This window comes from Geotrypetes seraphini, chromosome 3 (genome assembly GCF_902459505.1).
Source record: "Geotrypetes seraphini chromosome 3, aGeoSer1.1, whole genome shotgun sequence".
NCBI lineage: Eukaryota > Metazoa > Chordata > Amphibia > Gymnophiona > Dermophiidae > Geotrypetes > Geotrypetes seraphini.
Window position 1 is genome coordinate 293,713,336 of NC_047086.1, and position 16,250 is coordinate 293,729,585.

General features: G+C 45.6%; 1 protein-coding gene across 1 annotated transcript in view; it reads right to left on the reverse strand.

The window, feature by feature from the left end:
- Nucleotides 1-16,250, reverse strand: part of EIF2AK2 (eukaryotic translation initiation factor 2 alpha kinase 2) — a 219,518-nt gene that overhangs the window by 152,152 nt on the left and 51,116 nt on the right. Inside the window, exons 5-6 of the mRNA XM_033937032.1 lie at nucleotides 13,485-13,524; nucleotides 5,887-5,995 (exon numbers count right to left, since the gene is read on the reverse strand). Of these exons, the coding sequence (XP_033792923.1) occupies nucleotides 5,887-5,995; nucleotides 13,485-13,524 (149 nt within the window). The remainder of the gene's footprint in view (nucleotides 1-5,886; nucleotides 5,996-13,484; nucleotides 13,525-16,250) is intronic.

Genomic DNA, 16,250 nt, shown 5'->3' on the forward strand with positions numbered 1-16,250 from the left:
TTCCACTCTTTTCCTTACTTCACCACTTCGGCAGCAGCTTTGAATGACTTTGATTTGTTTCAATCTAAATTGATCTCTGTTGGGTCTGCTTCGAGTCCCAGAAACCGGGCTTGGTTGGACCTCCAGCAGGGTTGTTATGAACCACTAACACCTCACATTTACAGCTTTCTCTGACCAACATTCAAAAGTTAAGTTTGGAGTCTTTTGCTGGGGGGGGGGGGGGGGTTCATAGCAGGTGCAGTGAGTTAATTTATGCTCCCATACCAGTTCTGTTAGCGTTGGGGATTCTTTTCCTTTAAAATTCATCCGTGTCCCCTTCTCAAATGCATTGACAATATTTGCGGTTTCAATAGCAATAATGATGTCACTTCCCCCAAAACCGCAAATAACATATTGAAGTTATTCGCGGTTTTTCCATATTCGCGCCTATAGCCGGAACGCATTCACCGCGAAACCGGAGGGAGAAGTGTACATTTGGTGATCTGCGCCACCAATGAATCCAATTTTGGCTGAACAAACAGCTGCTGGAAATCTGGACCACTGGGTAAAGCCTGGCCATTACCTTAGCCACTCACAGATGTCTAGTTGCAAGGGAAAGCATGCAGTTGGAGCAACAAAACTGCTCATAACTGAGCATTGCAACGAAGGAGCTGGAGGAACTTCCAGCTTCAATTCTTTCAGCAAGAAGCAAATAATGCCACAGAGCACATAGCCCTTGAAAAGTTGGTGCACTGTTGGGTCTTCCAGCTGGTCCAGGGCCTCTGCCACTTCTTGACCACCGCTGTCATGCAAAAAAACAGACTCTGCCAGTGAAACTTCATCCTGGGACAACAGTGGCATGACATTGGATTTGACCAGCACAGACAGGGCAAGACATACCCAGGGCACTTTCCAGGACTTTGAGACTGCTCTCTGTGCTTGGGCTTTAGGATTGATTCTGATCCCCAAAGTTTGGTAATCACATTTTGTTCACTGTACATCGAAACATGGCTCATGTTGAGTCAATAAAGACAATTCCCTGTTCATTGAGGTCCTTTGTGCTTTTTTTTGCTGTATGGAATCAGATTTTCCATCCTCCCAGTCTATGTCAGACTGAACCTTCTGGTCCAGGCCTGTGTTCTCGTTTGGCTGAGGTGCATGCTGACAGGAGCTCCCCTGCGCCATCACCTCTGGTATGCTGCAGACACTGAGGACCCTTGGCAGTTCAAATAGACATTCCACATGATGCTCACAAAATCCAGGTGAAGCCTTGAACTGGGGATCTCGAAGACCCTGGCAGGGACCCTTCCATGGCTCTGTGCATCTGTGCTTGGCCAATAAACCTTTGGATGGCTCTGGAAAGTTTGTCTTCCCCTGGGATCATACCTTTTATGGATCCCCAGCCCTGGAAAACTCTGAGAAGGCTGATTGCAAGGCTCCAGCCTCTCCCCAATGCTCTGCCAAACCCTCATTGGCTGGACATTCAGTGCAAACTGGGCATGATATAGGGGGAAGAAGGCATGAGGGGTCCATCCCTGTCAATTTTAAGCAAAATCGAGGCATTTTGAGGAAGATGGAGGCTTTAGAAACGGCCCATGGAAACTTCCCTGAAGGACAAAAAACCCAGGGAAAGGGCTTTTGGAGGAGAGGGAGCTAAGTTCTGGGTACAGAAACCTTCAAATCTGACTTTTGCAGATTCAGATGCAAAACCCTACGGTTCAGGACCACTAGATACATTGTGCTAGAATTGCAAATATTCACTTCAAAAAAACAATTGCAAATAAGTTTGATGGTAGAGGAAGATTTAAGAGTTGTATATATGTTAGGAGGCAAGCAGAGAAAAGGTTGCAAAATTATCCTTGTCAACTTTTAAACAGCTTGTAGTTCAAGGAAAAACACAATTTGAAGGATCTATATACAAATGCTAGAAACTAAAAAAAATAAAATGAGAGAATTTCTAAATGAAGTGGTAGATATAATTAACATCTCAGAGACCTAGTGGAAATATGAAAGCCAATGGGATAATGTTACCCTATCGCAATGAGGAAGAGGGAAGATTGCACTATTCAGCAGGTTAAACAGGGAATTAAGGCAAACAAAATTTTTTTTAAATTGCAGGAAACAGATTGCCATTCAGGATTCAATACTGCTATCTTAAACAATTAAAAAGGAGGCTGTCCACAAAGCAGTTCAATATCACTATTACATGGACAACAGCGTTTAGAGGATTTAGCTTTTTAATAGATGGTCAAAGCAGCCATTTAGGCAATATTAGCATCCTAACTAGACTCACATGTCCGATCAGGGAGAGTGGAAGATCTCTCTAGCCCTCCCTTAACAGTCTGGGCACATTAAGCTGATACAAGAAGTCACTTCCATGGCAATCTGCACTCTGAAATATTGAAATGAGCCCGGTGCACACCATAGGGGAAAGTACGCCTCCCAACTGTCCCGGAGCTCTGCAGAAGAAGGGAGTGCCTCCGATTTGAGATTAAGGCATAATTTCCATATTCTTTCACCATTTCCAGAAACGCAGGTCATGAAATCTCCGTAGGCTGTCACTTTGAAATGAAAAGCCCCACAGTGATGCCTGCTAAAACCGGCATCATTTCCACATCTCGTATAATTGGATCCAGTGTTAAGGCAAACAACAAAGGTGAGAGTGGACATCCATGCCTGGTGCCTCTGCCTATCAGGATCAGCTCAGAGTCCCTCCCATTAGCCTATATGTGTGAGCTTAGAGATGCATACAGAGCTTGCAGGCCAGAAATGAAAAATCCCCCAAACCCATAATCCTCCAATACCGCAAAGAGAAAATTCCATCACACCCGATCAAAAGCTTTTTCGGCATCAAAACTAACAAATACTGAGCTCATTTGCCGATGAGCCCTCTGTTCCAAAGAAAGTAATAGTTTCCGCACATTCTTTGCTATCAACCTGCCTTTCATAAATCCAACTTGAGCATCATGTAGAAGTCTAGGCAATACTTTAGCCAAGCAGTTTGCCAAGATTTTTGCCAATAGCGGGTCCCATCCTGGTTTGGGATAAACCATTATTCAAGTGATATTTAAATTCTTTGGTAAAGCCTCAGCCCAAACCATCACATTAAAGGCCTGAGAAAGAGGGTCTGCCACCTCCTTACCCAAAAGTTTATAAAACTCATCCTCCCCAGGCGCCTTCAATAGAGGGCTTTGTTAAATGGCCAAATAGACCTCCTCTGGCGTAATAGAGACCTTCAATTTTACTTTCTCCTCCAATGTCACCCTGGAATGCACTCTATTCTGGAGATATTGAGAAGCCCTCAGTCCCTCTTCGTCTGGAACTGCATATAAACGCCCGTAATACTGTTGAAAGATCTCGCATATTTCCTGATCCGTATGGCCTCTCCTACACCCCTCCCCACTTAGTGATATACATGATAAGAGCTACGATCTGAGGTCACCCCTCTTCAGAACATATCTATACAAATGATATTTATAGCATGCTTGTGACTTCCTGGCCCATTGATACAGCAACTCATTAAGAGTCACTTGTAGTTCCAAATATCTCTCCCAAGCTTCAACTGTATTGACCCTCCCATAGACGGCACGAGCCTGTCGCATAGATTTCTCCAGACACAATATTTCCTGATCTCTCATTCTACGAGCATGTCAGGTTCTGAACCCTATCCCTCCTCCTTCCCAATGCCTTGCAGGCCTCCACCGGGCCTGCCGTGAGACCTGGTGGTCCACTGGTGGCCGGGACAGGAGGTTTCCCTTCTGCCTCCTGTCCCTGCCAATTCTAAGAATTTTTATCTCACTCCCGCCTCTCCCGTGTACCTTTAATATCACTGACAGCCAATCAGCTAGCAGCTCTGCACGGACAGGAACGAAGGAAGTAGCAGAGGTAGTATTAATTATTACTATAGTATTAAACTACAGTTATCTATTTTGTGCTCCTGTGAAGTCCAGTTTAAATGGTTGCAGCTAGTACAAATTATAGCTGTGTGATTGATGAATGGTAAATGTCAACTGTCATGTAATGCCAGTCTTGGTTTTGTTATTCTGGCTACTCATCAAAAAGCAATTCCAATTCAAGATTGTGTGTCTAATCTATAAAGTCTTGAATCAAGAGGATCCATATTATTTGGCTAGACAGAACTTCTTATATCTGAACAAATTAAATTGCAGAGCATCCAATATAGAGTTTTTCTAAATTATGATCCTAAACTTTGGAACTCCTTGTAACCAGCATAAAGGGATCATTCCTGCCCTTGCGAAGTTTGCCACAGGATCTCGCAGCAGTCATTTTTTCACTACGGAGACTGCCGGGCAGGAGCATAAAGGATTGCCCCACCTCACCGCTGGACCACTGTGGACCTAAGGTAGGCCTGCAGGGGGACCGGGAGGGAAGGGGAGGGGCGGGCTAGTTGCACAAAGTCGCCAGGAGGGAGGGATTAATGGCAGCTCCGACTCCCCTGGACCACCAGGGCAGTACTGGAGACCTGTGGTGGGTGCGGGCTGGGGTTAGCTCAAATATAAATAAAGACCCCAATTTTTGGGCCATTTTTTTGGCTCCAAAATCTCGGTTTATATTAGACTATATTCAGCAGTTTGGATGCAAAGGGGAAGAAGAAAACGTAACAATGGATAACAGAAACACTCACAACCAAGAAGGGATGTCCCAAAAATTGTTATGTATTCAAAAACAACATCCAATATTATACAGCACTACAAACAACCATACATCAATAAATTGAGAAAATGGAGAAAAGACCTCAGTGTCTAATAGGGGTTTCACAACTTTGAGACCAGCAGACACATCCTTGGTCAAAAACTCCAAGATAAGTGGAATTATTACATTATATTACATTAGTGATTTCTATTCCACCATTACCTTGCGGTTCAAATATCACAGTTCTTAAATATCATCACTTATCTGAAAATGTAGTATTCCAAATGTTCTTTAACGTAGTGCTGAGATGTGGAAGCTGGAAAAACCCGCACAGTGGAGCATAAGCATAAAGCACAGCAGCTAAACATTCATCAATGCAGCCTGGCATAATATTTCCACAATATCCAACAGGGCTCCCGGTTTCGCAATCGAGCTTCTTCATGGAATTGCTGAAAAAACAAAAACGGTTTGCATTCAAAAATAATAAAATTAAACACAAAACAAAATATCAAACTGCAGCCCAGCTCACAGCATCAGTTAACCCGCTTCCTAGCGGGTTAACTGACTCTGTGAGCTGGGCTGCAGTTTGATATTTTGTTTTGTGTTTAATTGTATTATTTTTGAATGCAAACCGTTTTTGTTTTTTCTTTTTTGTTTACAGCAATTCCCTGAAGAAGCTCGATTGCGAAACAGGGAGAACTGTTGGATATTGTGGAAATATTATGCTAGGCTGCGGTGATGAATGTTTAGCTGCTGTGCTTTATGCTTATGCTCCACTGTGCAGGTTTTTCCTGCTTCCACATCTCAACACTACTTTAAAGAACATTTGGAATACTACATTTTCAGATAAGTGATGATATTTTATAGCATAATTCCACTTACCTTGGAGTTTTTGACCGAGGATGTGTCTGTGATTTTGAGATCGGCTTGTCTATGTGGGATGTTTTTTTAGAAACCCCTATTAGACATTGAGGTCTTTTCTCCATTTTCTCAAATTATTGATGTATGGTTGTTTGTAGTGCTGTATAATATTAGATGTTGTTTTTGGATACATAACAATAGATAACAGGACAGAATTTTTTTTTCTGGACTACTAGGATCACAGCAATTGTGAAGGAAGGTGGCAGAACAGCTACATGGGAGAGTGACAGATGGAGAGAATTACAACAAAGAGTATATAGCTGAGAAGGTAGCTTGAAGAGAGAAAAAGTAGACATTTGTACTTATTTATTAAATAGATATATTTTTACTTACTTTCGGTCATGGGGAGGTCCACGGCATTCAAGCTCTTCAAATTTAAGACTCTGCTTTCTTTGATGGCAGTATTCATAAAGCTTTCCTTTAAAATTTATTTCTTGTGGATCTTGTGATTAGAACATAAAATAAACCATGATGAGTCACACAAAGGAGCATCAAACCCAGCATCCTGTCTCCAATAGTGAATGGTCTGAGCAAAAAGTATAATGATTTTATAACAAATTTCTAGGGATAAGCAATGGTTTGCCTAAATCTACCAATTCATTCATTCATTTCTTCAAGGAGCCTTCCAAACCTCTTTTGAACGTCACATTAGTTACTCCAATGTCATTTAGCAACAATTCCAGAGTATAATCATGAGTTGCAAGAAAAAAAAACTGTCTACAATTTGTTAATTTTATGAAGTGTCTTTTTGGTTTGGTGTTGTCTGAAAAGTTAAAAATCAAGATACTTACCTGTAAGCAGGTGTACTCCATGGACAGTAGGAGGATACATGTTTTCATAGCATAGATGTCATTGATGAAACCCAAGCAGAAAATGTTCTCCAGCTTAGTATGTACTAGAAGCTTTTGAGGTATTTCAGCTTTAGGATTGTCCAGAAAAATCTAAAGTTGGAAAATCTGAGAATTGAAGTTTTTCCCATGAATTTGATTGTGCTTGACCAGAAAGCAATGTTACTTACTGTAACAGTTGTTATCCAGGGACAGCAGGCAGCTATTACAATAGTGTGAGGTGAAGGTATGAACCGAGGACCAAGTAGCAGCTTTACAAATCTCCTCAATCAGTGTTGATCTGAGGAAAGCTACAGAAGCTACAAATCGCTCTGACCTTGTGGGCTGTGATTTTTCTGTCAAGGGGCAATCCAGCCTGGGCATAGCAGAATGAGATGCAAGCCGCCATCCAGTTGGAGATGGTGCGCTTGGAAGCGGGGCGTCCCAACTTGTTCGGATCGAAGGAGATGAAAAGTTGAGGAGCAGATCTGTGAGGTTCGGTGCGTTCTAGGTAGAAAGCCAAAGCACGCTTACAGTCCAGAGTATGAAGAGCAGATTCTCCAGAGTGAGAGTGTGGCTTTGGAAAGAACACTGGCAGGACGATGGATTGGTTGAGATGAAATTCTGAAACAACCTTAGGAAGGAATTTCGGGTGTGTGCGGAGAACCACGTTGTCATGATGGAATATTGTAAAAGGCGGGTCCGCAACCAAGGCTTGCAGCTCACTGACTCTTCGGGCAGAAGTGAGGCCAATGAGAAACACCACTTTCCAAGTGAGATACTTCAGGTGAGCCTTGGGGAGAGGTTCAAATGGAGGTTTCATAAGCTGAGAAAGAACCACATTGAGGTCCCAAACCACCGGAGGCAGTTGGATTGACATGGAAGAGTCCTTTCATGAATCTGGAAACCACCGGATGAGCAGAGAGAAGTTTCCCTTGAAGAGGCTGATGGAAAGCAGCAATTGCACTAAGATGGACTCGTATCGATGTAGACTTGAGGCCAGAATGAGAAAGGTGAAAAAGATAATCCAAAACTGAAGACAAGGAGGAGTGTTGTGGCTCATGATGATGAGAAGAACACCAAGCAGAAAATCTAGTCCACTTTTGGTGGTAGCATTGTCTAGTAGCGGACTTGAAGCTTCCAGGACATCTCTCACAGGTTGAGAAAACTGGAGGGGGGTTACGTTGAGAGGAACCAAGCTGTCAGGTGTAGAGACTGCAGGTTGGGGTGAAGCAGAGATCCTTGATGCTGTGTAAGCAGAGATGGAAAGACTGGTAGAAGGTATGGTTCCCTGCTGCTGAGTTGAAGTAGAAAGGAGTACCAAGGTTGTCTGGGCCACCGTGGGGCAATCAGGATCATGGTGGCATGGTCTGACTTCAGCTTGACTAGAGTCTTTTGGATGAGAGGAAATGGAGGAAACGCATATAGAAAGCGATTCGTCCAGTCCAGGAGGAATGCATCTTCCTTGAGGCGCTGAGGGGTGTAGATCCTGGAGCAGAAGTTAGGCAGTTTGAAGTTGTGGGGGGCTGCAAAGAGGTCTATCTGAGGCGTTCCCCACAGAGAGAAGATATGATGCAGGGGCGTGGAGTTGAGGGTCCACTCGTGAGGTTGCAGAAGACAGCTCAGGCTGTCTGCTAAGGCATTGTCTGCCCCCTGAATGTAGACCGCTCTGAGGAAGGTGTTGTTGCGAGTCGCCCAATCCCACACCTTCAGAGCTTCCTGGTAGAGGGAGGCCGACCCCGTGCCTCCCTGCTTGTTCACGTAGTACATGACGACCTGGTTGTCTGTGCGAATGAGGACAACCTGGTCGCGAAGGAGATGTTGAAAGATCTGGAGAGCGTTGAAGATCACCCTGAGTTCCAGGAGATTGATGTGGCACTAGCGGTCCGTGCTGGTCCAGTAATCCTGGGTGCGGAGGCCGTCCAGATGGGCCCCCCAGGCATAAGTCGACGAGTCGATCGTGAGGACTTTCTGGTGGTGGGGGGTGTGGAATAACAAGCCTCTGGATAGATTGGAGGAGAGCATCCACCAGCGAAGAGACTGTTGTAGAGCAGGAGTGACCCGGATGAGGTGAGTCAGAGGGTCGGACGTCTGGGACGCCAGGGTCCTTTGAGGAATCCTGAGGTGAAATCTGGCAAGCGAAATCACGTGAACTGTAGAGGCCATGTGGCCTAGAAGGACCATCATTTGTCTCGCTGAGATGGACATGCGAGAGGACACTGAGTGGCAGAGATGAAGGAGGGCGTCCCTGCATGGGGGCGGTAGGAACGCTCTGAGTTGGGTAGTATCCAGAATCGCTTCAATGAAGGGAAGAGTCTGGGACAGTTGCAGGTGGGATTTGGGGAAGTTGATCTCGAATCCCAGATGTTGCAGTAACCAAATGGTCTTCTGGATCGCGAAAGTGGCTCTGAGATATGGAATCCTTGATGAGCCAATCGTCCAGGTAAGGAAACACCTGGAGGCCATGGCTCCTGAGTGCTGCAGCCACCACAACCAGGCATTTGGTGAAAACTCTGGGTGATGAGGACAGGCCGAAGGGTAGCACTCGGTATTGGAGGTGAAGGTGTCCCACCCTGCATCTGAGGTATTGACGGGAGGCTGGATGAATTGGAATGTGAGTGTAGGCCTCCTTGAGATCCAGTGAGCATAACCAGTCGTTCTGCTCGAGGAGGGGGTACAGTGATGCCAGGGTCAGCATGCAAAACTTTTCTTTGACCAGATATTTGTTGAGTACCCTGAGATCCAAGATGGGTCACAGGTCGCCTGTCTTCTTTGGAAACAAGGAAGTAGAACCCCTTGTTCTGTTGGTCCTGGGGGACCGGTTCGACAGCCCCCAGCTGTAACAAGGCCTGAGCTTCCTGAAGAAGAAGGGTGGTCTGGGTCAAGTTGGAAGGATACTCTCTTGGAGGGTGCTCCGGAGGAGCTTGGTGGAACTGAAGGGAGTATCCTTCTTTTATTATGGAGAGAACCCAGAGGTCTGTGGTGATAGTCGTCCATCGGTGGTAGAAGTGAAGGAGGCGGCCTCCGATGGGTAGATTTACTGAGAAAGGGAGGACGATGGAGGAAATGTCCTCTTTGAGACAGTCAAAAGGGCTGGGGGGCCTTAGGTGCAGCCGATGGCTGAGGCTTATGCTGGTGTTTCTGCGGGTGCAGTCTCTTCACAGGCTGTCTGCTGGGGGGGAGCCTGTTTTGGAGGGTAGCGCCGCTGGTATACTAACGGCGGGCGAGGCTGGCGAGGAGGAGCAGGCCTGGGCTTCGGACGTAGTGGAGGTTGGGATCCATGTCGATGGTCCTCAGCCATGCCAGCCGGTGCATGGCCACTGAGCACGCTGTTGCCCGAGCCGCAAGCTCAAAGGCATCGTACGAGGATTGCATCAACTGTACCCGGAGCTGGGATAGCGAGGCCAGCGCTTCTTGGTACTCGAAGTGTACTCTCGTGTCCACGTAGGGCATAAACTTCTGGAATACCGATAGGAGGAACTCCAAGTATGTTGTGAAGTGGAAGTTGTAGTTCAGAACTCTTGAGGCCATCATGGAGTTCCTGTACATTCTCCTGCCGAATCGGTCCATGGTTTTCCCTTCTCTGCCAGGTGGAACAGCGGCGTAGACCTGAGAGGGATGGGATCACTTCAATGACAACTCCACCAACAGGGACTGGTGAGAGAGTTGAGAGCTGTGGAACCCTTTGCGATGGACCGTGCGGTACCTGCTGTCCAGTTTACTCGGGACAGCAGGGATGGAGTAAGGTGTCTCGAGGCATCGAGCGAAAGTCCAGAAGCTTGTGCAACGGAAGCTTAAGGGACTCAGCGGGTGGTTGAGGGAGGCGCATAGTCTCCAGGTATTCCATTGAGAATTTGGAACCCGTGTCCAATGGTATGTCCATGTCCTCAGCCATCTGTCGGAGGAACGAGAAGAAGGATAGTTGGTCTGCCATTGCCTGGCTCCGTGATGGGCTTGATGAGTTCGAGGCTTCCGGGTCCGCTGGGGACAGGGATCGAGATGGTGAGAAAGATCCCATTGTGTCCTCGAGTTCTGGCATCGGTGGAGGTGAATAGTCCAGGTATGCCTGTTTCCGTCGAGGCGAGGCGTGCCTGGATGAATGTCTCGAGGAATGCCTCGATCGGTGTAGGGAGGTAGGCCTCGATGGACGGGGTGAGGCAGGCTTCGTTGAGGCCCCCAGGTAGTGGAAGGGGCTGGAAGCGGTTGATCGAAGCAGGGGTTGCTGCCGTAGATGCTCGAACTCCGTCGGTGTGATTGGTTCCAATGGAGGCATTCACAAAGACTCTGCTTCTTGCATTGAATGAATCGGCTCCAACGGAGGCACTCGCAAAGACTCTGCTCCTTGCATCGAGTGAATCGGCTCCAACGGAAGCACTCGCAAAGACTCTGCTCCTTGCATCGAGTGAATCGGCTCCAACGGAGGCACTCGCAAAGACTCTGCTCCTTGCATCGAGTGTATCGGTTCCAAAGGTGGCATGGGCAAAGACTCTGCTACTTGCGATGCATGCATTGTTGCCAAACCAGAAACTCGCAGAGACTCTACTCCCTGTTGAGAGTGTGTTCCCCACTGAGGCACTGGAGGCGGCTCGACCTCGTGGGATGCCTCCGCGTGCCTAGGCTAGATTTGGGAGAGAAACTGAGGCCCCATCGTGGTAAAGAGTTCGATGAAGTGCTTCTGTAGCATGGTCTGGAACAAGGATGGCAAGGATGGATCCGCATCTGAAATGGGACCACCTGTGCGGGCCTCGCGTTCCCTCGGAGCACCGTGTGAGAGCTTGGACTTCGAGGCCTTGGGTACTTTCAACATGACTGGGGGAATGGGCTGCTGGGCTACCTGACCTGAGGAGGTTGAGGAAGGCATCGCAGCAGGCGCTGGAGTCTGAGCCGGGACAAACGAGGCGGGCTTGATGAGACTCGGCGTCGCAGAGGTGGAAGACTGTGGGGCTGCGTCGAGGACTCCATGAAGAGCGATTCCCACAGGACGCAACGGCGCTTGAAAGCACGTGTGATGAGTGTGGAGCAAGGCCGGCATGATTTTGGGATGTGTTCAGGCCCGAGACACCGAACACAGTGTCAATTAGGGTCCGTTAGCAAAATCGCGCACTGGCACTTGTCACACTTTTTAAAACCGGTGATAGGCTGGGACATAGGCCGAAAAAGCTCTGCCGCAAGATTGAAGCCGCGGGGCTGCGGCCACATGGCCTGCCCGGTCGAACGGTGCGAAGTAATTTTTTTTTTTTTTAAACAATAAAACACGATGAAAATCAGCGATTAAGATCAATTAAAATCAAAACCGTGGACTTAGAAGGCACAAGCGAAGGAACTTTGCGCAGAGAGTCGAAGACGGACTTCTCGGCTCCGCGGAAAAGTAAGAACTGAGGAGACACCCCCTTGCATCGGGCGGGAAGACACTCGCGCATGCGCGGTGCGGGCAACTCGAAACTTCGAGTTTTCTTCAAAGAAGCGTCTGCATCGGGGCTCCGTTGGATCATGTCACCCATTAGTGAGAATACCTGCCTGCTTGTCCTGGGATACAGGGGGGACATGATAGAAACATTTAAATACATCATGGGTCACATCAAAGTGGAGGAGGAAATCTTTTTTCTAAAGGGTTCCACGGTGACAAGAGGGCATCCACTAAAACTTAAGGAGGAAGATTTCATGGTGACACCAGGAAATACTTCTTCACCGAACGGGTGATTGATCAATGGAATGATCTTCCCCGCCAGGTGGTCGAGGCCAGTAGCGTGCTCGACTTCAAGAGTCGATGGGACAAACAGGTGGGAGTACTACAGAGCTATGTTCAAACAATAGATACTCCAGGGAAGAAGGGTTCTTAAGTAGGCAGACTAGTTGGGAGGGAGGGTTCTTAATTGGGCAGACTTGTTGGGCCGTTGGCCCTTTTCTGCCGTCATATTCTATGTTTCTATATTTCACTATTCAGTTAGTACAGCTACATCACTGTATACTGATTAGCGTGTAAGCCTATACTGCTACAAAATAGGTAGCAGTAGGGGCTCACACACTGATGACCAAGCGCAGTGGATAATTAGTGCATGGCTATTAATGCAAAAAAATAGAAAACTAGGTCATTTTATCCATGCAGGAAAAATGGTCTTAATGCGTGGGAATGACACGCCTAAGTGCATGCTGAGGCCACTTTTTAGCACTGTTTGGTAAAAGGGCATCTAAAACTGAAATAGAAGAATAAATTAAAAGGAGAAAGACGAAAAATGGTCTTACACTACTACTCACAGAAAAAAGCCAAAAAAGGCAGGAAAGTCTGCAAGATAAAACCAAAAAACACTGAGGAGAGCATGACACAGCCCCGTGGAAAGAAGATAACTGCAGGTTCTGAATAAATGAGGCTGATAGGAAGGCACTCACTCACGCACAGTCAGAGCCATCAAAAGCTTCTAGAAAGAGAACGCAGGATAACATCCATGCTGGGCTCCCTTGGATGAAAAGATAATGTTCTGCATTTCTATCTCACTACATCTTTATATTTTTGATTTGCTAGTTATTTAAGATTACTAAGGGATCAAGGACACCAAATGTAATGTATATTCTTTTAAATTTACTTGGTACATTTAGCTTGTCGTGAGAAAGAGGAGTATCCTAATAGTAAGAGCAGTGGGCTAGGAACTGGAAAGTCCAGGTTCAAAGCCCATGGCACCCTTCACTGCCTTGAGATGGTTGGGAGCAACTTTGGTAATCCAATTCACTCATGGCGTGCCATGGAAACCATTACATTTATGGTAGCCCCCGTAAGGTGTTCAGTTTGTTGCTTGTGTGCGGGGAATGGTGTGTGGGGGGGGGGGGGAGTAGGGTTACCATACCATTCCACTTAGTCAATGATATACTATGGAGCAGTAGTACATTTTCTGATAAGAGTAGGGTCACTTGTAAACATCTAAATTCCAAACTAACTCATTTTGTGAAAAATGTTATTGTCTTAACTGGAATAACAGTCTATAAATCAAATAATGTTCTTGGAGGTACCAGTCAAGGAAATAAGGGTGGGAAAAAAACAGAAGGTTTTTTTTTTTTCTTTTAAGACTTTAACATTTACCAGCAAGGCAATGCTTAATTAAATTCACTCACCAACAGCATCTGTTCTCAGTACTCTATCAGGATGCACCAGCTTTAAATATGCATGGAAAAAAAAATTAACAACAAATTATTATAGAAGACTTACTTTATACAGCATTAGTTACAGTTAAGTATTCATAAAAAGGCTGATGAATGTATCCGATATACTGTACAAAGAATCCAACAAGTCAAAAGTTCCAATAGCAGTCACCACCAAAAGTCTAACAGGACTTTTCTGTATTATTATCTCTATGTATAGGCATATGTATTTTTAAATATTTTGAGAGATAATATAAAAGGGGATTTTAGAAAGATTAGACACAATTTACAGGTGCAATTGTACTACATGTAAAAGTGGAGATTTTAAATGCTACCATTTAGACACATGACTGTGGCATGCATAGTTCTGAAGGCAGTGTATCATGGGCATGATTTAGGCAGTTCTTCAAAATAACCATATATTTTGTATTTCAGGACAGCTTACACTTGTGTTCCAGAAAACTTCCCTGCAGTATTTACATCCGATTGGAGGCACACATAACTATGGGTTAACTTCTCATTAGAGTCTGAATATGGGTGGAAAGCTTATCTCTCTGGTTTTTAAACACTACCCCAACACTACTTGAGCTTGAGTTTAAGAACTGAGCGCTTTAATTAATTCTTGTTATATGTGGATAAAGCAACATGCTAAACAGACCACTTTGCATAAGAATGCTAGGAAAAATAGGACTTAAGTGAAACTATTTTAAGTATCTTTCATGTGTAAAAATATGCTCTTGTATGAATGAAGGCAATCTATATCTTGTGGGAATTTAAGTCATTCATCAAGATAATGTATTTTAGTGACACTGAAAACATTTAGGGCTCCTTTTACAAAGCCGCACCAGCGGTTTTATTGCACGCACTGGATTGGCATGTGCTATAGTGTGCACAAGCTGGAAATCTACCATCTGCTCAAAAGGAGGCGGTAGCAGCTAGCGCGTGCGGCAATTTAGCGCGCGCTATTCCGCATGTTAACACCTTAGCACAGCTTTGTAAAAGGATCCCTTAATATACAACATGACTAAAACAAAAATATCTCTATAGTCCATACTTTTTTTAAAATAGAAAACTAAAGATTTTTGCAGAAACAATCTTGTGATGCTAGGAGATTGAGGACTTTTTCCTTCTTTTAATTACACATTGGTCTGTTTCCCACTGTATGTGCATGTGCAAATGAGCAATGTTACTCTATGTACATATTTTTTGAAAATGGTTTCCTCTGGTCTGCATGCTGCCAAACATACATATATGGTGCAATATGCATTTTAAGTATTTTATGTTTTATAGGCTTGCTGAATGTAAAGTATCAGTTTGCTACACATGGATCTATGTACTGTATATTTTTCTGACCTAGATGCTCTATATTAAACTGGTCTTACAGCATAGTACCATATATAAACCAAGATTTTTGGTATATACAAGTACAAATATAAACCAAGATTTTTGGGCCAAAAAAAGGCCCAAAAATAGGGGTCTTGGTTTATATTCGGGTCAGCGCTGACCCCCTCCCAAACCTGCTGCAGGCCTCTACCGGGCTTGCCATGAGATCTGGTAGTCCAGCAGTGGGCCGGGACAGGAGGGATCCCTTCTGTCTCCTGTCCTGGCCAACTCTAATAACTTTTACCTTCTTCCCCCTCCCCACTCACTATACCTTTTACATCCCTAGTGGTCCAGCGGTGGGCCTGGACAGCTGGGATCCCTCCCGCCTGCTGACCCAGCCGAAACATGGTGTAACGAGGAAAACGTCTGGGACACTGTGCTACCGAGATACAGGCTATACCGCAGAGACAGAGTGGGATAAAAAGGTGGGGGTATTGCCCTATACATCAAAGAGGGAATCAAGTCTACCGGAGAGAACATTCCGGAAACGAAAAATAAAGTAGAGTCTCTATTGGCCAAAATACTGGGAACAAATGGAATGGAAACGAAGATCGGCATCTACTACCGACCCCCCAGGGCAGTCCAAAGAACTGATGGAGAAATGATGGATAAGATTAAACACAATTGCAAGGGAGGCAACACAGTTATCATGGGTGACTTCAATTATCCGGGGATAGACTGGAACCTAGGCACCTCCAGCTGCAGTAGGGAGGCCAAGTTCCTGGATGCTGTAGGCGATTGCTTCCTGTAACAACTTGTCAAGGAAAATCGAGAGAAAATACAATTCTGGACTTAATTCTAAATGGACTACGAGGACCGGCACAAGGTGTAGAAGCAGAAGGTCAGTGATCACAATATGATCCACTTCAACCTGGACACAGGGGCAAAACATCGATCCAGAATGACAGCCACGGCACTGAACTTCTGAAAAGGAAATTACAAAGGGATGAGAATCATGGTGGGGAAGAAGATTAAGATTCTATCAGCTGGTTTCAACACAGCAGCAAAGAGGGGTCACTCTAACGCTGTCCTCTAGTGCCAAGTCACTTGTGAAAAAGCACACCAGGCTCTGAGGGAAATGTGTTTTCCTTCATCTCTCCTAACTGCTGCTCTTCCTGAGGATTCTATCAGCTGGTTTCAACACAGCAGCAAAGAGGGGCCACTCTAACACTGTCCTCTAGTGCCAGGTCACTTGTGAGGGAGCACACCAGGCTCTGAGGGAACTGTGTTTTCTTTCATCTCTCCTAACTGCTGCTCTTCCTGAGGATTCTATTAGCTGGTTTCAACACGGCAGCAAAGGGGGGGGGGCCACTCGAAAGCTGTCCTCTAGTGCCAAGTCACTTGAGAAAAAGCACA